A 24,720-nucleotide genomic window follows, 5' to 3' on the forward strand; every position below is an offset into this window, starting at 1 on the left:
GGAGACAGAATGTATTCTTTCTCTCTCTGTCATCACTCTCTGAAGCTGCTATTTGCATTTCAAGGGAAAAAGCCATTGGAGCCAGTAGAAGCAATGTCATCTCTAGTTCAACCTTTAGACAAGGGATGTAAAGCCGACTGATTAGCCTATTTAGTTTTCCTTTGTTTGTTGTTTGTTTTTGATGCAAATAGTTCATTTAGGAGAGTCATTATGGCGAAGTACCATAAGTGTATTTTACTAAGAAGGATGACCTTGAGGATTATGCAGTTTAAAATGTTCATTATACTAAACATAGCAGTACTTCAAGCCTCAAAGGTTCTATAAAGGCAGGATAAAATAGAACATTTAAAATACTCACAAAGAATTACTCTTGTATACTAGGGTAGCTGAGATTTAATAGCTCTTCTTTTTAGCATTCTGACTGTTGTCAAACAGACATTCATGTTTGTTTAATTTTTTATTTCACTTTTTTGCTGCGTTCACATTTTATAACTTCTCTGAGAGCAGCTCTGTATTTTACCTCAGGCTGAGTCATCAGAAGATGTGGGAAAATTTTGAGTCTTCACTAGAGTAATAACTTACAAAAGAGCTATTTTGTTAGCGTGATCTATTTTTAAACAAAATAGCCGCCTGGGCTGATTACTATTGTTACTACAATGAGAATTATAGGTGTTCAGTACCACTGTTAACAAGACCCCTAATTTTAAGTGCATGATTGCAGATTTAGTTGCCTACCTGCCAGCACAGAATTGTTTTTTTCCTGTTAGTGTCTGCCTGGATACTTGGATTGGGAGGCATCTTTTTTTAATCAAGTAAAGTGATTTTATTGGCATTCTTTTGTCTAAAGAAAGACAGACGAGAATATAGACAAATCCTCAATTTTGAATGTTTCTTTATGCAGAAGCTCTGCACTGCTGAAGGAATTTGTTAGAGGACTAGCCAGACACATTATTAATACCTTCTCAAGAGCCTTCCTTACATAGGATTGTGTGTCTATGGTTTGGGGATGTTTTGCACTTACCCAAAATACGACGTTTTCGTTCCTGGAACCCAAATAAGGGAATTCACTTCCCAGAGAAGAATTCCTGGTTAGACCAGGATGCAATTTTAAATAAATCTCGAATACCTTTGCTATATATCCGTACTTGTCACACTTCAAAGGCCTTAACAGTTTGTCATACTTTGACCTACTTTAATAAGCAAAATCTCTCCTTTCATACGTCTTTGCTACCCCAACCCCAACCCCTGCTCCTGATACGTGACATATTTTACAGATGTTCCTTTCTCTTCCATCAGGTTTTAGGAACCTGGATGTGAAATGACCATGTTGCTGCTTCTGTCTTATCTTATCTTTCTCCTATTATTTTGCAGCTGATTTATTAATGCTTTGTTGTTATTTGCTTTGTTGTGTTTCATCTCTACGGTATTATAATGGCAGATTTTGGCTGCAGTCCTGCACACAGTTCCTCTGTAGCTGTGGAGAGAGCAAGGCAGTGTTTGCAATCCTCCCCAGTGTTGAGGATGCTACCTTTTACTTTTTATCTCTAAATAGCAGACATAGCTCATTATCTCCTAATTTTAGCAGGGTGGTGGTCAGCGCTAGGATTGGGAAATGAAGCCCTCTGGCTGACCTTTAGGTAGTGATCTCTACTGAACAAGCAGAGGGCTTTATCTCTCAATTGAAGTCCTGAGAACCACAGTACTGAGAACGGGGGATAAAGCTGTGGGGGCTGGCGGGCCACTTCCTGTGGCTTTACGGGCCACTTTCTGTGGCTCGGTGGGCCATAGCCAGCCTATGGTTTGTGGGTTGGCTACCCCTCTTGTATCAGAATAAGGTGGTAGATGCTTCATACATGCAGAGAGCATTTAACTTTTTAAAACAACAACAACAACAACTTCTAACAGTGTGTACCTTGCAAAACCTAGTCCAATAGTGGACTAGGCTAGAATCTTTGTCCCTGTTATACTGTTTTGACTTGCACATGGTGTACATATCTGGGGGAAGGGAAGGGTAGTATTGGATAGTGATATACTGTATGCACATAGCACATGCATGCATACGGAAACACGTTGCAAACACACACATTCCTATATGTTCTTAGTTCTTCTTGCTCTTGGATTATTGAATAGCAATTAGCTAAAAAATAAGATGCTAGAAAGAAATAATCAAATGTATAAGGTCTCAACTTACTTTGACAATTGCCAGTGCTTAGTGTGACCATTGTGATCAATTTTGCTTTCCTCTCCTCTGTGTTCTGTGACAGCTGCATGTGGTGGAAACCTCACAGGCCCAGCAGGTGTTATTTTATCACCAAACTACCCGCAGCCGTATCCTCCTGGGAAGGAATGTGACTGGAGAATAAAAGTAAACCCTGATTTTGTCATTGCCTTGATATTCAAAAGGTACCATTTCTAGAGCCATGCTTTTTTATTTTTTACAGCATGTATTTATTTAAATGTCACATTCAAAAAATCACATCATTTATCACTTCATAGCATTTCTAATTACTTTCCCCCCCAAGCAATGCCTTACAGCCTTCATTTAGAACATTCTGTGTCGGTGCTACAGGAAGATGTAGAAGCAAATAAGAACTTAAGAGAAGCTCTGTGGGGGGCATCTAGTTTTGCTTCCAACAGTGAGCAAATGCCTGCCAGAAGGGTATCAAAGCTCCTGAGTCTAGATGACCCTTAGGGTCCCTTCTAACTCTTCGATTCTATGAGTCCCAATGCTAAAATTACAGGGGTGCTGGAGGGGGCCTTGCTGCTTTACTTTTTTGTGATGGCTCTCTTAGCTACTATCCTTAGAAGGCCACAGGGGACCATGGTTTGACTAAAATGGAGAGGGAGAGGAGGTAAGGGCTGGAAACTAGGTTTTATTAAACTCACCTGCATTCTCTGCTGGTTCCCCTAGTAGCTGGTATTCAGAGGAGAAAAGGTTCCCCTTAATAGTTGCTGATAAACTAAGCTATCCACTAAGATAATGTCCATCATGGCATCATGCAGCAGTATGTTCTATAATTTAATTATGCATTGTGTGATGAACTACTTTATTTTGTCCGTCCCGAAGCTACTACCAGACAACGTTGTTGGATTGCCCAAGTTCTAAAGAGGGGCAACATTTTCTCTCTGCGTAAGCTCTTCACATTTCCCCCCCCCCAATCTTATAAAATTTTATCATTGCTTCTCCCCCCCCCCCCATACAAAAAAGTCCTGGTGTATTTCCTGATAAAGAATGTGCCCTTAATTATTTTGGTTTCCCCTTTCTCTCTTTTTGAGACAGGGCCATACACAGAATAATACACAATATTATGAATGCTTTGCGCAATAGATTTATAAAGACATCATGAGTATTTGCGCTCCATGTTCGGTCCCTTTTCTAATAATCTCTAACATGACATTTGCTTTTTTAGTACCACTGTACAATGACTTGACATTTTCACTGAGCCTCCTGAGGTCTCCTTCCTAGTTAGTCACAGACAGTGTAACTTTATAGCAGTATATTTATACAGTTAGATTTATGGTATGGTGGGTGAAAACTTTCATATATTTGCTTTAATAGTGCTAAATACACAACTTGTGTATCAGAGCTTAGTGTCATCTGCCAAGTAAATCCTTTTTAAGGTGCACTTAGAACAGAGCTTCCCAAACTGTTGGTACGTATGCCGCAAGGTATTCTGGGGATATCTGTATACTTCTTCTTCAGGACAATGTCACCATCCATATATTGACAGAGAAAGTGGAAATAAGTATTGCACAGGGCTTCCGTACTGTGAAAGCCGTAGAACAGTGAGGACGTCCAATGCAGTGATTTAATTTTTCAATTGAGCCGCTAGCACACCATTTTGGAAGGATACAAAATGTGGTTTGCTACTGCTAATACAGGGCAGTATTAGTACATCTGTGATTTAGTCCATCTCCTCTTGAAATCAGTGTGAGAACTCTTGACTGACTGCAGCCTTCTTAAATTGGGAGGTGTGTGTGTCATATTTGATCCTGAAGAGCTACAGAAAGGTACATTTCTTTCTTCTAACCAGCACTCCATACACATAAGGAAATTGATTGTTCTGTGGCACTCCTCCCTTCCCCCTTCTATGAAAATTTCATTAACCGGGTATAAGAATTAATTAAAGTGAATGTGGGATATGATCACCGCATGCTAAAGGTGTTGAGTATCTATATTACTGTACTAGTTTACTCAAAGCAACAGAAAAAGTATAACCCCCACCAAGTGCAAATTGGGGGGGGGGGGGAGAGACAACATTTTAAAATATATTTCGATACAAGTAAAAAATCAGGAGAAATTCATCTCTACTTCCTCAAAGACTGCTTTATATTTTCCAAACTCTAGCATCTTTTTACCATAAATATTGGCTTTCACCATTTTTGGGTTTTCTGCTTTTTATTTCCTTTTTGGTGCTACAACTATATTACCCCAAATGTTAGATGAGATCAGGAGCATTCCAGAGAAGATAATTCTGCTCATAATTTCTACTGAATCTTGCCTTCGTATGGCATCTCCCTGCACCATGCTCTTTGGGGAGAGTCTCCCCAAAATACCAAATCAGTCAATTAAGAAAAATATGGGTGGAATCACAATTACCGTAAAAGTGTTGGGCTCCTGTTTCTATTCCTTGTTGTTAGGACTATGCTTAGTTTGTAGTTTTTTCCCTCTCTCAAGCTATTCTGGTACTGAGCCAGAAATGCCCCTCTACTTCCACAACAACATTTGCAGGCCATAATAATGGGTACCATTACAGTGATCAGGGGTGGGAATGATAATAGTAATGTTACGACTTATGGAAGAAAGTGGTGTAATTTTGCTACAGCTACAAGTTGTCACAGTCTCTTCTTAATAATCCAGTTATCGCCATTTTCCTTCAAAATACCACCCTTGTAACAATGCTGCAGGATGCCATAACTTTGTTTCGGGGCATTGTGAGACTCAGGTGGCAGTTTTACAGCCCAGCAGATAACTTTGTTTGCTCATTGCTGGGGTATTTTAGCAATTCAGCCTGGCATTCGTGAAGACCTATGTGGGTTTTGCATTTTAAAAACCTGATTTGAGCACTCCCAGGTATGTGCTGGGATCAACGTCTTAATTTCCCTTTAAAGTTCATCTCATACAGATTAATTTGCACAATTTTTTGAGTAAAGTAAATGTCTTGATTCCCTAAACTCCAGTAAACAATTCTATTGGACCTGTTTAGTAATAGGTAGGTAGGTATGTGGATATGGCAGAGAGACACAGAATGGTGATAAATGCAAAAAAAATGTAATTTAAGCTACTAAACTTTGAAGGAGTTACAAAAGAAGTTCCAATTACTTTAGTTAAAACTGCTTTCAAGGGATCAGTTAATAGTTCCAGTTAAGCTACTGTTAAAGTAGATAGTGACATTATCATCCTCAAATGAAACATCAACGGAACCCAAAGAGTTCTGAGAAGACTTGTGAAGACGTAGGAAACACCCTTAAGCCACTGGAATCTAAGGAACAGGCAAAATATATAGAGGCAAAGGGCTCCATGCCAGATTCTTCCCCATGAAAATGCAGCTTGGGTTGGCATATATAGAATTTTAGTTGACGGGGTGACCTCCTGTTGCTCGGTCCCTGCTCCTGCCAACCTAGCAGTTCGAAAGCATGTCAAGTTCAAGTAGAAAAATAGGTACTGCTCTGGCAGGAAGGTAAACAGCGTTTCCGTGCGCTGCTCTGGTTCGCCAGAAGCGTCTTAGTCATGCTGGCCACATGACCCGGAAGCTGTATGCCGGCTCCCTTGGCCAGTAAAGCGAGATGATCACCGCAACCCCAGAGTCGGTCACAACTGGACCTAACGGTCAGGGGTCCCTTTACCTTTACCTTCTTGTGCCTATCCAGAAAACACTTGAGGGCCAAAACATTCTCTAATAAGTATTAATAAGGAATGGTGGGGGGAGTGTGAACAAAATAACAGTGTGGCATTCTGAAATAAATTGCAGTATAATAAGTTAGACTTCACCATTTGTTCATACTTTAGAATGTGGGAGAGAGAAATCCTTTATAAAAGTGCACCACAAATCTTAGAAGTAGAGTTGGAATGTTGATGCCATTATCTTTTTTTTAAGCAACAACAACAACAACAGAGACATTTATTTCTTGCTTCTCTATTTCAGTTTCAACATGGAACCCAGTTATGATTTTTTGCATATTTATGAAGGAGAAGATTCCAACAGCCCTCTAATTGGCAGTTTTCAAGGCTCGCAGGCACCTGAAAGAATAGAAAGCAGTGGTAATAACCTATTTCTGGCATTTCGTAGTGATGCTTCCGTTGGCATGTCAGGATTTGCCATTGAATATAAAGGTAAATTTAACAAAATATGTATCATCACATAAAATGTAAACACAAGATTTCCGCCCATCTAGTTATACTTGACATGTCGTGAGGGATCATGCATAAGTTTCTGACAAAGTTTGTGAAAATTAGATACAGATTCGTAATCAAGTATAGCTGAAGTATATTGATGGTGTTACTCTCTCAGGTATGGTGTATATCATCAACGTGGCTATGATCACAAAAAGAACCAACATCATTATAATCATATCTGCTGAACTGATTTTATCTTGTAAGCTCTTGTAGGAAAGGCATTTACATAGGCTACAAAAAAGCCATGAGGTCATTCATTTGTGATGGAAAGCTCTTTTTTAGACAACTCCCTGCTCCCAAAACATTTGAATGCCGTTTTTAGAGCCATGCTGTATATAGATGTGGAAGCCATTTTTTTGTCCAGTTATTTTTTATATATATTTATTTATTTATTCATACATTATTTACTCCATTTGTTTAGTGGCTAATTTGCAACTGGTTCATACATTTCTGTAGTTACAGTTCATTTTTGTTTGCCATTGTTTCCAATGGAAAACCCAGCCAGTCTTCTGCATCCTGATACGTCATTGTTTGCCTCCAAGCTACACTGAATTTTCAGGTATTCTTCTTCAAGGGGATTATATGGGATATACAGTGGTGCATCCGGGATTCGTTCCAGAGCTCTAGTCAGATCCCGAGGTGTGCGTATCTGGAGATTCCGCTTCTGCGCATTTGCACGGTTTAGCACTAATGTGCATGCGCACAGCGTGTAGAGCGCTTCTGTGCATGCACGTGCAGTGAAACCCGGAAAAATACTTCTGGGTTTGCCGCGTATGTATCCCAAAGGATACGTAACCGAATGTTGTGGCGATCACACCAGGTCCCCGGACTTTTCACTGTCTATTGATCCCTGTGCCACCACTTTATTTCTCCCTGCCACCACCCAGGCCCTACCTGGTACAATACTGAGTCCAGTCAGGGTTAAATTGGAACACAAACTTTTGTTTGTTTATTGCAGTTTAACAAGCGTGTGGTTTCATAAACGGTATTGGTCAATTACAATCATGGGGTGCCTATCCAGACCTATAACTTCTGCTACCTGCTCTCACTCACTAAACCACCTCTCAGATATTTACTTGTCTGCCTTGCCCCTAACTATTCCTGACTCAGCTTATTTCGCTATACTAACTCAACCTACCCACAAACTCTATCCCAATTCACTCCCACTCCAACCAGCCACCCAACTCCCAACGAACTCCTCCCTTCGCCCCTCCCAGAGCTGGTTTTATACTCCCTCTGACTCCACCCCCCGGGTGCTGATTGGGTAACCTGTTTAACTATTTCACCTCCAGCACTCTCATGTAACGTCACAGAGGTGGAACATAAGTAGACGTAGCACTGTATATATGTTATGCATGCATATATATGTAAGGCATGCTCATGCTTCCTTCTTACACAAACAGCAGGGTTCAAAGAAGTTCCTTGTGGATAAATAACACATATTGTGCAGAACCCTAACTCTTCTTATGCTGCATATGTTTTATTGATGCAGTGAGACCAATGTACCATGCCACAGCATTGGATCGAGATGTGCCCTCTGGGTTCCATTTGAACGTTGTTCTGAGGGAAATGGGATTCCTCATTTTCTCTTTCTTCCACTTACAGCTGTTTTGGAGGATTGAGGGACCCTTCAGAACGGCCGAAGAGTTAGCATTGGACACCGCAGGGGGAGCAGTCAAAATTGCCTCCCCTTTTCCTTTTGCAGGAGCCTCTGCTGGACCCAAGTCCCTTCTAGGAATGGAAGAAGCCTTCCATTCATAAACTGGCAGTACTGGAAGCAACCACTTATGCTATATTCTGAATCTTTCTTGTGGGGAGTGTGCACATTAGAATCTCAGTTCTGGAAAGGTTTTATGATTTGAGGAATGCACTTACTTTCTGTTTGCCTGCTTGGTTTCTTGCATACCTAAACAGCTTTTCTGCCGAGTAAAAAGAACAAGAGCTGCTGTTGAGGGAAGATCTTCTCAAACAGAAATGACTTGTACAATTTAAATACGAGAAAATGATGTACATCTGTTTAATACATAACAGTTTCTTACATTCCGGGTGCAGATTATTTGAAGACCAATTTGCATGCATGTTGTTTATTTCTCGAAGCTATATAAAATGAGAATATTTCTGCTTTATCAGACAGACGTTCCCGGCCAATCAGGAGATAGGCATTTGCATAATACCTTTTGGGTTGTTTCTGGAAAGATACTGTGAACATGCAGATTTCTCTTGTCTCATTAGCTGTTTTTCTTTCCTTGGGTTTGCATATGTGCTTAGAATTCCCAAGCCCTTTTCTCTTAGAGCAGCTCTAGTTTCTTTGTGGAAATAGTATCAAAATGTACAGGACAGATGTAATTAAAGAGAAGGCGGAAAAGCCCAGTTGAATCATGTGTACCACAACTGCTTTATCAATATAGTTATATAAACATTCTAAAACAATGCTCATTTGTTCAAAGGGGTTCACATGCTCCTGCTATCTGCATAGAAAGGATGTTAAAAGGATGTTGCACTGCAAGGCTACAAGGGACAGCCCTCCCCCTGCCTACATTAAATGGGCAGCCATGCTCCCTGAGGTCCATGCATATAACATACACCACTGAATATTTGGCAGGGAGTAGAGAGAAAGCAGAGGGAAAATGGACTGGAGTGGCTGGAACCCTGAGCATTTTGTAAGATATATCTCCTGTTCTTTAAGTTATGCTTCAAAGTGCCCTGGCTCCGTAAAATGTTCTTTAAACATAGTACATAAGCAGCTCTGAAATGCTGGTACAATTTAAGGAATTAAATCTTTTTAAATGCCAGCTGTGGGGCTTCAGTGCCCTTCATAATCCCCCCCCCCCCGTATTACTAGTTGAAGTGGAATAAATTATGCACCAAAAGCAAATACATATTTGTATTATTTATATAGGTCACAATTTTTCAGTTGTTTTAGTGCTTTATACACACAGCCTGCTTTCTTGACTCTTCAATGTGCATCCTGTTCGGATTGTTATTTGCCATACTGTTTTGTTTGTTTGTTTGTTGTCACCATACCACAACGACCACACACAGCCTCAGCTATGCTATGGCTGCCCTTGTATCGAATTTCAGTCAGGATTCTCTTCAGGAGTTTGAATTATCTCTACGTTTGCCAGCACATCGACCTATAATTATGAGCCAATGATTGCCAATAGAATTTTAAATACCCAGCCAATCAAATATTTTAATTGTCCCGTCCAGTATAAAAAGTAGCAGCTCTAACTGAACTACTAAGTCCTATAACAGCTTTCTTGTAACTTAACTGATTTTTCAAAAACAAAATTTGTATTGGTTTTAATACAGCTATTAAACACTTATCCAGCAGTACAGCTAATGATGTTTGTTATATCCATTGTCTCTAGAAATACACATACTTTCAATATTTAAACACATTACTTGACGTAACCCCTCCACTGATATTGTTGAGTTGTTGGTTTTGATTTTGGCCATTGGCATAGTTTAAAAAAGGGGTCCATGTTTCTTGGACTGTGTCTTTATTCGTTATGCCTTTAATTGCTCTGGCAACATAAAGAATAACAGATTTCTTCAGCTAGAGTTGAACTTCTCACTTGGTTCCTTAATGTTACACATTACCATTCTTAGTTCTGTATTTACAGAACATTAGCATTTTTTTTACCCAAAACTTCAGATTCTCCACATGCAAGCATAAGCATATTTACACATTCAGAGAAGCAAAGGATTCCCTTCTCTTAGACCAGTACTCTTACTAGCCCAGTAAAGCCCCAAGCATATCTTAACTAAACAGATTATATATGGAAGCATTTTATACTTAGACCCAGGACACAGACTCCCACTCCCTTTGTCTTCTCTTGGACTAACAGAAAGCCTGCTGCAGGCCTGTATTTATTCCAGTTAATAAATTTATTCATTGTTCAACCTGCTACAGTAAGGGTCAACAAACAACAGAGGACACACACCCCTTCCATTTCCCAGATGTGCAAACCACATTCCTTTCCATAGTTCAAGGCACTCCATCCTCTGTGATAGCTTTAAGGCCAAAGACATGGATGAGCTTAGTTCCTTTCTCCTTTGCCCTGAAGCAATCATGGGCATCTGTCCTAAGTTGTTCCCTTTAACCTAACACACACACATACACACACACACTCTCAATAATTTTTATTAAGTTTTCCTTTTTACATTTAAAAATAAACATTATACATAATACCAGTATCCAAAGACTTCCCTCCTTCCACTTCCGTGGTTCATTTTACTTGTCTATCAATCCTGCGTATTTTACTATAGCCATTTTGGTCAGTTTTCCAATTTTACATCACTCAAATATTAGTTACACTGTTGAATTTATCTTAATGCTGCCAGCGTTTTCAGCTGTGTCCAATTATTTCCCATATACTCAGCAAAAAAATCCACTCTTTGAATATATGTTCTTTTCCCTCTCTTATTATATATGTTAAACATGCTAGTTCTGCATATTATGTCATCTTAAGTTGCCAGTCCTCCTTACCTGGGGCCACACAAAAGAAAACTCGACCCGCCATTGTTGCATCCATACATAATTTTTTCTGACACCCGGGAACCTCTGTCTGAACTTTTCCTAACAAAAAGGCCTCTGGTCTTTTTGGGAAGGTTGTTTTAAACATTTTTTTTCCAGCTTATTATAAATCATTTCCCAATATTCTTTAACCTTATTACATGCCCACCCCCACCCCCTTTAGCCTAACTCATCCATGGCCAGTTACGGGCTTGCAGCTGTTTGCCACTCTTAGTTACCAATATTCTGAGAGAGCATGAGGCCCTTTGTATGTTGGAGAAACAGGCGTATAGAGTACAAGTATAAAGCACATGACTTCCCTCAAAGAATCCTGGGGACTGTAGTTTCATCCTCAGGGAGCTACAATTCGCAGCCCCCTGAATAAACTACACTTCCCAAGATTCTTTGCGGGAAGTTATGTGCTTCAAATGTGGGCTGGGTGTGCTTCAAATGTATGGTGTGGATCTGCTCTAATTCATTCACTGACTGTTATCTGAAAAGATAGGGGTGTCTACCCTGCTGTCCTCCCCTTTCATGTTTTTGCTTCTCTAATATATTTGGAAGTGATAACAGTACTCAAATGAAGAGTGATTATCACGAAAGCTCAGCTTGAGTCTTACATTTTATCCCACGAGGGCTTGTGGACTGGCATCCCTAATGCCTTAATTCTCCTTCTCTCTCTTTCTCTTTGTAATTAGAAAAACCACGGGAAGCTTGTTTTGACCCTGGCAACATAATGAATGGAACTAGAATTGGAGCAGACTTTAAACTCGGATCGAGTATTACTTACCAGTGTGATTCGGGCTACAAAATTATCGATCCTTCCACTATCACTTGTGTGATTGGTGCGGATGGAAAACCTGCATGGAACAGAGTGTTGCCATCTTGCAATGGTATGTACTGAACCGGAGGGTGCTTTCTCTCTGCAATTGCAGGTTGGAAGAACTAGTCCCATGTGCACTGCCATGCTATTAGCCAACATGAGCCAGTGTGATGGGCCAATGGGGGAAGGAAGGGGTGGGGAGGGGAGAAAACCTACCTTCTCTTGCTGCTCACTTTTACTGCTGTTCTCATTACTGATGATATAAGGAAAGGAAAGGCTGGAGTGTGTTTTGGGGGAGGAACATGTTGTAAACAAAAATTGCCCTTTTCCCTTATGGGGTATCCAAGAGCCCATACAGAGTCCTTAACGTAGGTTCCCTATTGATAGGAGAAAATAACAGGCCAGCCAGAGAATATTGAGAAGCAAAGCAGCTTGATCTTTATTGATCTGTTGCTCCCCTCACTTGCAGGAAAGGAGGAGGAACCCAGAACAATGGCGCACAAGGCCTTATAAAGACTTTTAAAATTGCCACCCTGTAAATCAAGACCACCCCCAGAAACATTATACATACATAAAACAGAAATTTGAATATTGTTTTTCCTGTTTGCCAGGTTATCTGATTGCCTTTCCTGATAGTCTGTCACCCATTAAAATGTTGATTACTCAATTCCTGAGACAGTGGGAAAGCTCCCTCCCTCCTTGCAGGGAAAACATTTGGTCAGTTTGGGAATCAAAATGGTTTCAGGTCGGTCTTCCTGTGCTGATCTATGTACGTGCTTGGTTGGTACACTTATGAACATCACCATATATCTAAAACCTCAAAATTCCTATCACAAACCCATCTCTGTTGAGTGCCCACTGCAATATCCCAGGTTCAATCCCTTGTGTCTCCAGTTAAAAGAATCAGGTAGTGAATGGAAGTGAAATACTATTGCCTGAGATCCCACAAGGCTTTTCTCAGTCAGAGTAAACAATATGGGACTAGATGAGCAAATAGTCCTATGTGATAGCAGGCAGCTTTCTATGTTATGTTCCTAAATCTTCCTTCAGTTAGCAGATGAAGAAGATCCTGTTGAACCTAATTCTAATTTAGTAAAGCCAGGCGGATGGCCCTGCCAGCCTCCCACTGATAAGCTGTTCTTGCCTTAGGGCTCATCAAGACTTTCATCTGCCCACCTACTGCTTTCCCCTGGGTTTAGTGCTGAATCAGAGCAAACATCCATCAGATTTGTTCTGATTTATTGCTAAAGTGTGGGTTTTCTGGGGGAATGCAGTGGGGCAAAGGGAAAACCACTCTGACACACAAGAAGTGAAAAACTTCTTGGGCCTCTGCTTTCTAGGCATGGAACAAGCAGAAGTGTTGGTGAGCCCTTAGTGACATTCTGTGGCAGAATGGAGTTCTTAATGGGGTTTTATTGAAAGTGAAGCACTAATTGTTTTTATATTTAAATAACTTAAAATATGCTAGTTGCACCGAGGGAAAAGACAGATGTCTTAAATCAATAAATTGTGAAAGATCTTCTCTCTCTCTCACTCTGTTATTTCTTATTTATCTAAAGACTTACCAAAACTTCTCCAAATTATTAGTTTTCCTCCAGAGGTATTTGCCAATGGTGATGCAGTATTGTTGCTGATGATGAATGTCAATGATGATGATGATGATGGTATCCCAGTACATTTTAAAGTAGTAAATATCAATATAGTTTAAAAACAGAAAATAATTCCTCACGTCTAGCTCATGATTTCACTGCATGAGACGGGGGTTAGTTTAAAGCTTTTGATTGATGGAGTGTATAATAAAAGGTTAAAAACCAGATACTGAAGCCTATTGAAACATTAATTACTTCTCAAGAGAATACATTGACAGAGCAGTCCAACTACTACCTCCACCACCAGTCTCAGGGGCTGGATTGAGTGGAGATGTCATTCTATTCAGCTCTTCGGGCTGAGCTGTCCTCCCACTGGTTGCTGAACAGACAGGCGTGTTTCAAGGAAGGGTGTGGGCAACTGTATATAATCCCGCCCCCTTTCTGAAGCCAATGAAACGATGTGGTTGCAGATGTGGCAGGGGCTCCACCTCTCTGTGGAGCCCTGGAGGCAGTGGGGAGTTTGGATTGCACCTTAAGGCTGGAATTCTGTACACCTTCATCTTAGAAGCAGGCCCCAGTGAAGAAGTGGTTCTTACAGGATTGCAATATATTTAGAATTATTTTGAAGGCAGTATGCTGGATTTCTATTTCTTGAATAACTGCTTTTCCCTATATTTTAGCTTGAAAGCTTTTATGTCTCAAAGCAGGATATGAATGCAGGTTTAAAAATCTAAAGAGAATGTAGTTACTTGCTAGGAAAAAGTCTTGGCAGCTACAAGAAAGATGCAGCCTTTGGCAAATAATGGACATCTTTCATCTGATTGCTGACAACTCCATTTTTGTGTTTCAAGCAAACATTGCAGCAGAATCCCATTGGGCTATAAAATGCATACATATTTCCAGCTATATGCACACACTATCACCCTGTAGCACCACACAAGAAAGTTGTTCTTCCCCTGAAAAATGTCAGGCCACATTTTTTCTCACCTATCCCTGAAATCGTTGTGTTTTTTTTTAAAAAAGGCTGGTTTTATTCCTTTGCCCAGCTCTAATATAGATAGATAGTCTTGGATCCAACGAAGAGTAACCGGAACTCAGTTCATGCAACTAGTCTTTTCCGCCTGCAAAGTAACTCTTGAGGGCCAAGGGACCGTGCCATTCTGGCATGAGATATGGCACTTGAGCTCTCGTGAGGAGGAGAAGTTGGCAGAAGTTGAGGGAGGAGGCTTCTCATGTGGGTAGAAGTGTCTTTCTGTCTTCTTTAAACCACTGAGTTTTTCGAATGGGGAATATCATTCTTCGAAGCTGCAGTTGAGAAGCTGTGAAATGTGCGTACATCAGAGAAGTGGCAAATTAGCACCTCGGTTCCACAGCGATCGTGCTGCACACAGACTGCAGACTTGCACACAGTTATGTTCAAGGATGTTTCTCGGTAACTAGGGAAGGGATGTGTTGAGGATTTCGGTCTAAATCACTATTTATTTTCTTAGTGCTATTTGAGGGAAGAAAATCTGAGAGCAGTGTGTTACTTGCTTCTCTGCACACAAAGGCTTCTGTAATATCAAGTCTCCAGGGATACTCTCATTTTCTGCTTTCAAAGCTAAAACCCTCACATTTGCTCAAGGATATATGTTCCATACAAGTTCGGAAATCATTTTTGCAGGGCCGTCAGAATGGAACTAACTTGTACAATTAAGTTGATTGTGCAGCAGTGATTCAGAACAACCTTGGGCCTGTTTGTTACATTGCATAAGCCAGATCTATGGTTTGAATCAGATCAGGGAAGTAGAGCTGGAGAAGTGGGCATTTAACAGTGCAATCCTATTTTTGTTTACACCACATTTTGTTTACATCACATAAAATTAAATGGGTGTTAACCTCAGGTAAAATTTTATAGGCTTCCAGTTTAAGTCTCCCTGTGCCATATATTCCTAATCTAAATTACTCCCAAAGCTGGTTTTGTTTGTTTGTTTGTTTGTTTGTTTGTTTGTTTTTTTGGCAAGGGAGATATATAAGTGTCTGTGTTTGAACAGAAATCATGGTAGATTCAGTCACAAATCTCCCAGTGGCTCATCAAGTTTGGCCATAAATGGACCATCTTGGTTGATTTCAGGTATTTCAATCTATTTATCCATCCATTTTCCCTTCTCAAAAATGTCCTCATCAAAAAAGAAGAAGAAAAGATTGTAACATAGTTCACTTCAAAGTTCTGTGCAGGACCCAACACACAGTTGGGAAGGAAGATTAATAGAAGGAGCAGCAGTTATTATTATGTTAAATGTTACTAAAATGTTATTATTTCTGCATCAGACCACCATCAAGATGCTCCTTGAGCTGCATGCTGTCAGCACTTACCAGGCAGAGACATCTGTGGAGTTTGCACAGAACTGAGCTATGTAATTTTTTCACCTTAGTGGGCAATGAGAAGCATACTGAATATGGAGTTCCATTTTTAATATAAAGGTTAATAGTCATTGACAGAAATTTTTATTTAAATGTACTCTACATATTTGTTTAATCCTTTTTTTAAAAAAGAAAAAGCCATCTAAACTAGTGATCATCACTACATTGTGGGGTAATTTATTCCGTAAATTAATTAGGAATTATATGAAGAAACACATTACTTTGTTTGCTCTGAACCTACTGTCAATCAGCTTCACTGGGTGACTGCATCCTGGGAAAGAGTAATATCTCCTGTGTTTCTCCTGGCCATCTTCTTTTTTCTAAAGTGAAAAAAGCTTGGATCTTTTAAGGTTTTCTCTGCAGAGAAAATTCTCTAACCTGCTGATCATTTTGATTGCCCTGTTCCATAGGTTTTCCAGAAATACAATAAAGCAATACAGTATCTTTTTTGAGATGGAGTGACCATAACTACAGACCATATTCTTAACCTGAGTCCACCATACATTTATATAATAGCACTGTAATACTTGCCATCTAATTTTTTGTTTCTTTCATAATAATCCTAACATCAAATTTTCCTTTTCACTGTCACAGCAAAGTGAGCTGATGTTTTCAATAAGCTTTCCACTGTGACCTCGAGATCTCTTCCTTGAGTAGTGACAGCCAATTTATACCCCATCAACGTGCATATGTCTATTTCAAGTGCATCACTTTGCATTTAAAGTAGACATATACATTGAATCTAATCTGCCATTCTGTTGCCCAGACGCCCATGCTTTTGAAATGTACTTTTCGAGAAGTTCACAGTCTGCTTGGTATCCTCTGTCATGTTGGCTTCTTCAGTATTCATTCCTGATTTATTAAATCAATTATAAATAACTTTAATAACACCAGTCCCAAAACAGCTTCATGGGACCTCATTCGTTGCATACATCCATTGTGAAACCAATCAGTTGATTCCTTGCCTTTTCCTCCTGTCGCTGCTACTTTCTTCTAGCTAGTATTACACAAGATGATTATGATTATTTCAATTTACATTCTCTCCTAAAGGAGTCCAGGGCACCAGACACAACCGTCATATACATTAAGAAAACAAAACGTGTTTTAAGGCATTCTGAAAACAGCTTAAGCCTTCTCAGCCAGTGATCTCTCCATGTCAGTTTCCTCAGGAATATTTGGAGTTGGATGAACTATAAAGGAACTCTTCTCTCTTAACTCGACTTAGTGATATGCCGCTGTTTGAATGAAAAGTATAAAGCATTTTTGCACCAGTCTATGGCCCCAGGTTTCATTGGAGGCTTCAGTACTTGGAGTAACTTATTCAATTGTACTGTATGTTCTAATTTAAAGTTTTCTGCTCTTGTTGCCTGGTATGTTCCTCCCTGCGACACTTACTCAGTTTCCCAAGCCACCTAAAGGCTCCTTGCTTGTCCTTTCTCCCTTGCTTCTTCCCTTTGCTGCTTCTCTCACTTCAAATCCCTCTGAAAAATCCCTCTACTGCAAAACCTTCAGCACAATCCCTTAGTCTTCATCCCCGGCAGAAACATTTTTGTTCTGTTTGGCCGTTCTGAAATGGTCAGTGTTTGTAGGTAACAGGTGATAGATATGTCGAAGTATTGGAACTCCAATAATTTTTTACCCAATGTGAAAAAAGTATTGTTGTTTTTTATAGTCACAAATCCCAGCATACATAATCATGTAGATGGATGTCAGTAAAACCCACAGAGCACATGATCCGTCATGGATTTTAATCTCTCTGTTTTGCAATTTAAATTATCCTATATATCTTTCTATCACATATTAATTGAGCAGAGAGCAGGATAGGAAAGGACCTAGATAGAAGTTTGGTTATAAGCTTTATATTGTCAGTGGAGATGTTGTTGAAGAGTACCATGAGAATTCGGTCAGGGGTACCTTTACCTTTACCATGAGAATTATAGTGTATGACTTTTCTCTCCCTTTCTTTCTCAAATGCAGATTTGTGTTTCTATCTTTGCAGAATGCATTGAGTACATTCCATACAACTTACCTCTTAGCAAATTTTTATTTATTTTTTAAAATAATTTTGAAACCATTTTTCAGTCAGAGAATACCAGAGGACTTCACAGGAAAAACACACACACACACACACACACACACACACAAGAAACAGAATAATAAAACATTCTAAGGAGACATGCAACTAAAACATTGTCTTTTAAAAAACCAAACTGAAGATGCTAAAGAATTTGTACTAGTGGCTAAAAACACCTGAGTGAACAGGTATGTCTTTCTTGATGCCACACAAGCATCAGTGCCTTCCTAATCTCCAAAGGGAGGTGGTTCTAACAGGATAAGGCTACTGAAGGCTACTAGCCATGATGGGTGTGCTTTGCTTCCACATTCAGAGGCAGTAGTGCTTTTGAATGCCTGGAATGCTGGAAATCACAGGAGGGAAGAGTGTTCTCATGCTTGAACCTTGCTTGTGGGTTTCCCACAGACATCTGTTTGGCCACCATGAAGAAGACCCACTGACATGTGGCTATAACTGTGGACTTCAACTGGCTGAAATCCTAAACACCTTCCAGAGAGTAAGCTTCACTGAACACTGAACTTCTGAGCAAACATGCATTGCCAGCACATTAAATCTGATGAGTTCTAATCTGATTGCAGTTCAATAGCACTTTCCCTCGGTTTAATGTTTACACATTTTCTTTTTTCCAGCTCCCTGTGGGGGTCAGTATATTGGCTCAGATGGAGTAGTTCTATCACCAAATTACCCTCAAAACTACACCGTTGGGCAGACTTGTCAATATTCAATTACTGTGCCTAAGGAATTTGGTAAGTTTTATTCTGACGTGTAGCAGTCACTAATTCTTTCATTCTGATTTTGTTCTCGGTGTACAAGTTGCTGAGCTAAACCAAAAGTATTTTGTTTCTCATGAATGAACACAGCTAACATTGTATGTAGCTCCTGAATATTTATCAAGATTATTATTTTTATTCTATTTTGCAAGAATAGTTTTAAGGCTCTATAGTCTCCAGGGCAGTCAACAGAGCAGAGTTAACCACAGAAGATACCAATAATCAGAACATATATTGAACTATAACTGAGTACATAAGTTTTTATATGGGAATAAGAATTCATTCATTTTTGCTCATACACAGTATCAGAGACAACAGCAACAATGTAGTAGGGTTTCTTTTATTAAAACATATGGCATAATCCAAAGATTTGAGTTTCCAGTTCTACCTGCCAAAGGGAGTATTGCCTCCTTTCATTCAAACAGTAACCCACTACCACCATCTAGTAACCTTGAGTAAACTTTTCAAGATGCATTTACAATATGGGATTTGGGGAGGACTTGCCTGCGACCGAAAACAAAAAAGTCAAAAAAATCGCACTGGGTGTACACAAGCTCTTTGAATGCCAAGAATTGCTTTTGGACCCTGATCCATGTACTCCCCCCCCCCCAAAAAAAAATTAACACACACAAAATGAAATACAAGTTAGAGGTGATGTCTGTATAATGGCTGATTTCCCCCATTCTGGGTGGGTGGCGTTAGTGGCCCCTCGTGGTCTTGCACCATCCCTGGACAGCCAGATTGTTCAGGTCAGCTGTATGTTAGCATCCACCCCCCGGCTGGCTGCATCATAGGGCAGGATTGCCTGCCAAATCTCCCAATCACTGGACCCCTAGTGGGTGAAGCCTCGCTGGTGGACTATGAGTCAGAAGTTCCCACTCTGGTCCGCCAACCACGCCAAGACCCCTCTACGTGGTCTACAGCATATTCAGGGCACCGTGTTAAAATGCTCTTGTTGGAAATCTCTGTCCAGAAGCCCAAGGGTGGAGCCTATGGCCATAGAGGTTCCAGCAGCAGCCTGAGGGTGGCCTTCACACTAGATAGGCATCTTGTAGAGGCAATAATCCCCGGCACAACCCTGAAATGTCTCAGCCCTCCAGCAGGAGGCTGAGGCAGATATGCACCCAATGTCTGAGCCGAAATCCACCTATGTCTGGAATCCATAAAGTTGTGGCCAATTTTATCCCAGGTGGTTGTCCGATTGACTTTATTCAGCACACACTTGCTATAGACATGGAACCCGGAGTGGTCTTGGTGTTGCAACTGGGATTACAACTTGTGGAAACACCATAGAAACCTATGACATACATTTGGCCCAGATTGGGATTGAAGGCATCTATTTCTAAAATAAACTGGGACGCGGGTGGCACTGTGGGTTAAACCACAGAGCCTAGGACTTGCCGATCAGAAGGTTGGCGGTTCGAATCCCCGTGATGGGGTGAGCTCCCGTTGATCAGTCCCTGCTCCTGCCAACCTAGCAGTTTGAAAGCACATCAAAGTGCAAGTAGATAAATAGGTACCACTCCGGCGGGAAGGTAAACGGCGTTTCCATGTGCTGCTCTGGTTCCCCATAAGCAGCTTAGTCATGCTGGCCACATGACCCGGAAGCTGTATGCCGGCTCCCTCGGCCAATAAAGTGAGATGAGTGCCACAACCCCAGAGTCAGCCACGACTGGACCTAATGGTCAGGGGTCCCTTTACCCTTTTTAAACATAGCATGCTATAGAATGAAAGGATACATTAGTTAATTGGATTTTTAAAAATCTTGTTGCTGTTGCTGCTGCTGCTGCTGCTGCTGCTGCTGCTGCTGCTGCTGCTGCTGCTGCTGTTATTTGTTAAATTTCTAAACCACCCTTCTTCCCAAAGGCGCCCAGGGTGGCAAACACCAAAACAGTAAAACAATACTGTTAAAAATAAAATAAAGAAATCAGGTTTTCAGCAGACCAATGTTTCTTCCAAACCAGTAGTAAACAATGGGTTTTCACAGGGAAAGCAGCAGAGCACCCCCCCCAAACCCCCCCCCCCCCCGCTCAGACCCATTACTTGAAATCACTTGAAATCGAGGGACAAATAGAAGTTTGGATGGGACATTAATCTAGGCAGATTTTTTTAGACTCAGCTAGTTTGACTTCTGCGTCATGTGGTGTCAAACATAAGATTTGTGGGCCTCATCAGGTCACTTTAGAGGGTTCCAGTGTGACCCACAGCTAACCTACCATTCTTCATACACATCATTCTGTTTTCTGTGCTAGAAATCCACTAATTCACTCTTTGCTGTTGTGTTCAAGCTACAAATGCTTAAGGATAGACATATTGCCACAGCTGTAAGAACTGTATTTCAGCTTCCCCAATTTATGGTGGAATTGATGGTTTGGTGTTGAGTTCAAGTAGAACTAACATTTTTCAGTGGAAAATTATTGGCTTTGCCTCATATGTCTACGCTGGGTGGGAATTTCCCATCCAACTCATTTGAGTTTGACACCACTGGATTGAGCTAATAAATTGTTGCTACAAGCTCTATATCCATGAGAAATGTTTATTTTAACTGAAGTGTGTGTGTGTGTATGTGCTTGACATAAATAAAATTCCCCCTTTAGGGATATGTATGGGGGGGTGGAAGGGGGAGGATGGCCAAACTAACAAAAAAAGGAATAGATTTTGTTGCAATTTAAAAATAAGCTTATTTTTAAAAAACCAAAACCAAAATGGAATTCTCTTTTCCCTTGATACCGAGGAGATACAATTTCACAGTAGGTAAATGCAGTTTTGTCAATGAGGGAATTAACTAAATTCGATCAGATAACACATTTCAGTGATTCATTGTCTCACTCAGCTAACTCCACTGTGCATCATGGGAAGCATTGCATTACTCTTTGACTGAGGGTGGATTTTTGTTGACTTTAGACCTGGAATAAAGTATGAGATAATGTGTCTACAACATTATAGTTCCCAACAGATAACACTACACTTGGTTACTGAGTTTTTCTTTCCTGCCAGCTCTAGAGGGTATAAACGAGAGATGGATAAAAGACTGGTGCATTGGAGCATTTAAATAAGAAATCACTGAGCATTCAGAATTATTAGTGTCCTGAGATGGCAATTACAATAAAAGCCTATTTGAGTTTTATACAGGAGACATATTTACGACATTAAAGTATGAGTTACAAAGTGCTTTCCCCCACTCACCTTGTGGTCAAATAGACATGTAATTTCTTTGTGTCATAGTACTGCTGATGAATTCTCTGACATTTCCCCATACATAATATTTTTAAATCTCATTAAGTTTGCTGAGAAAACCTATGGCTGGACTAATATTTTAATAGTTAATAAGGAGATAACCATTAGAAGTAAATATTTCTACTAAATGAAGATTTAGTATTTATTATTTCTCAAAGGAAATGGATATTTTTATCATTATGTTACAAAGAAACAGTATGAACATTTATAGTAATAGAAAAAGCAATGCCAATACAGTCACACCTTAGATCCCAAACGCCTTGCGAGTCAAACATTTTGGCTCCCTAACGCCGCAAACCCGGAAATGAGTGTTCCAGTTTGCGAACGTTCTTTGGAACCCGAACATCCAACGGGGCTTCTGCAGCTTCTGATTGGCTGCAAGAGTTTCCTGCAGCCAATCGGAAGCCCTGATTTGGTTTTTGAACATTTTGGAACTCAAACAGACTTCTGGAATGGATTCCGTTCAACTTCCAAGGTACCACTGTATTTTGAAACCTAGTTTATAGCAAAGGAAAACCATGACACAGAGTAGAATGAGTTCAATTTTGCCCATGGCTTTTGCTGTTGGACGCACATGAAGGCTACTTGGTGTTTTGATTAACATAACAACGTGGGTGGCGCTGTGGGTTAAACCATAGAGCCTAGGACTTGCCGATCAGAAGTTCGGCGGTTCGAATCCCCGCAACGGGGTAAGCTCCCGTTGCTTGGTCCCTGCTCCTGCCAACCTAGCAGTTCGAAAGCACATCAAAGTGCAAGTAGATAAATAGGTCCAGTGGGAAGGTAAACGGCATTTACCTTCCAGCGGGAAGGTAAATGGCATTTCCGTCCACTGCTCTGGTTTGCCAGAAGCAGCTTAGTCATGCTGGCCACATGACCCGGAAGTTGTACGCTGGCTCCCTCGGCCAATAAAGTGAGATGAGCCCCGCAACCCCAGAGTCGTCCATGACTGGACTTAATGGTCAGGGGTCCCTTTACCTTTACTATCATTAAGACTACATAAACACCAGTCTTTGGGCATGTGGATCTTTTGCATCTGCTTGGTGTATAGTAATGAGCCAAAGCAGGTTATTCCTCTCTACATTGTTTTGTTTGGAAAACAGAAGGGATCCATTCTGTTCTGTCAAGGTTCTGGTGTGAATGCCCTCTTTGAACCAACTCAGTTTGGAGTATGCAAGGAAAGGACCTAGCATGGGCTGTTCTGGGATGGTACCTTACTGGCAAATCATGGCTGTTTACCAAGAAAAGAAAGTGGGGAGGTGGTGTGGTGCAAATACAGCCCAGAAGTGCCAGATTGGCTTCACTGCTCAGATTCCAGGTGTAATAGATTTTGGAAACATCCGTATAGGTGTGCAACTACTGTGAACAGAAGGAAAATAATACATTTGACATATCAGCTATACTTCTCCCCCCCATCCCCTCATTCAGAGATGGTGAAAATCTTGAATGGCAACTTGCCTTTCCCAGAAAGCACAACCCAGGCATTCAGTCTTGTTGCCTAGAAGGCAGCAATGCCTATACTGTACTCCCCAGACATGTATTTTTCTGACAGGAGAAGCGTTGTCATTGCAGCAATCAGATCTGCAGAGACCTTGTATGCTTGGATCCACTGGCTGGAATGAAGGTCTGACCCTTGCCTTGGGAGACTCTTTTACATATACTCCATGTCATTACCTCTCCCCAGCCTTGGGCATATTAAAATGAAGCCCTCTGCCACCTCACCCTTTCTTTCAAATTAAAGTCAAACCACAACTCCAGGCACAGCACAGGCAAGTCTGATACCAGAGCTGGTCTTCAGGCAAATTCCTGCAACTCTTTTTGTACCTTCCCAGAATTAGTCTGCTGGCTTCCAACTGAATAAGTGGATGCCACACAAAATTTATCTTCTTTGCATTTATATTTTCATATTCATAGATTTTATTCTAGTTTTATGGAGATTTTCATTATCCCAACAACCAGGCTTTCCACAATGTAATCATTATGTCAGGATATGTCTGTGCACCAAAAGATTTTTAGAATATTCCCGCACTGACAAAACTTTCCAAATGTCAATGCATGAAAGATTGTTGAATTATTGGCACTCACAATGAGAATCAATAATGTACAAACAACAAGTTGCTTTAGAAAACAACAACAACAACAATCTTCCTTTTATCCCCAAAGAACTCAAGAAACTTAAGCTAATTTGTCATGTTTTACATTTAATATGCACTTCATTTCTTTTATTATATTTTTTTTCCAGTTGTGTTTGGACAATTTGCCTATTTTCAAACAGCTCTAAACGATGTAGTGGAATTATTTGATGGAGAATATCCACAGGCTAGACTTCTGAGTTCACTTTCTGGATCTCACTCAGGTAAAAAAATATTTCCTAAAAAACACTTTGTGGAAATATTCCCATTTTTTATTCATGTTTAGAGTCATTGTTTCCCCTAGCCATTGCCGCCGTTCCTGTCTATAGTTATTCTTTTTCTTTAGTAGATCAATGTGAGATTATGCTGCAAAGTCAGTGACATGATAACCATATAGATTGAATTTAACTATGATGTAATCAGAGCAAATAAAATAAGTTAGGAGTGAGGACAATGCTTCTTGGATTAGTTACATATCTCATACCACTCAGTCAGGAATCCAGTAGGTAGCTACTTAGATGTGTGTATTTGTTCTCTCTTTTTCTGAAGTTCAGAAGTGAATGCCAGAATTTACATTCCAAGAACAGAGACATTCGCATATGAGAGATATATGAACATGCATGGAGGAATTCCAAGGTTTTCCAGTATAAAACATACTTAGGGGAAAAACAACCTTTCCTAAGTATACTCAATGGGTATGGAATGCTGTCTGTTGGAGGCAGTGGGAGGGGGACAGAAACCTAAGCAGGAGAGGGAGTAGAATATTGAGGAGGAAGGCA

The 24,720-nt window shown here is 40.4% G+C and overlaps 1 protein-coding gene across 4 annotated transcripts in view; it reads left to right on the forward strand.

Moving 5' to 3' along the window:
* The window catches only part of CSMD1 (CUB and Sushi multiple domains 1), a 956,661-nt gene that overhangs the window by 804,260 nt on the left and 127,681 nt on the right, over nt 1-24,720 (forward strand). For all 4 annotated transcript variants that reach the window (XM_081856635.1, XM_081856636.1, XM_081856637.1 and 1 more), the window contains 5 exons: nt 2,265-2,403; nt 6,147-6,334; nt 11,615-11,809; nt 18,435-18,551; nt 24,052-24,165. In XM_081856635.1, coding sequence (XP_081712761.1) covers nt 2,265-2,403; nt 6,147-6,334; nt 11,615-11,809; nt 18,435-18,551; nt 24,052-24,165 — 753 coding nt within the window. The remainder of the gene's footprint in view (nt 1-2,264; nt 2,404-6,146; nt 6,335-11,614; nt 11,810-18,434; nt 18,552-24,051; nt 24,166-24,720) is intronic.

This window comes from Podarcis erhardii (genome assembly GCF_964252035.2).
Source record: "Podarcis erhardii genome assembly, chromosome: 3".
In the NCBI taxonomy this organism is placed as follows: Eukaryota; Metazoa; Chordata; class Lepidosauria; order Squamata; family Lacertidae; genus Podarcis; species Podarcis erhardii.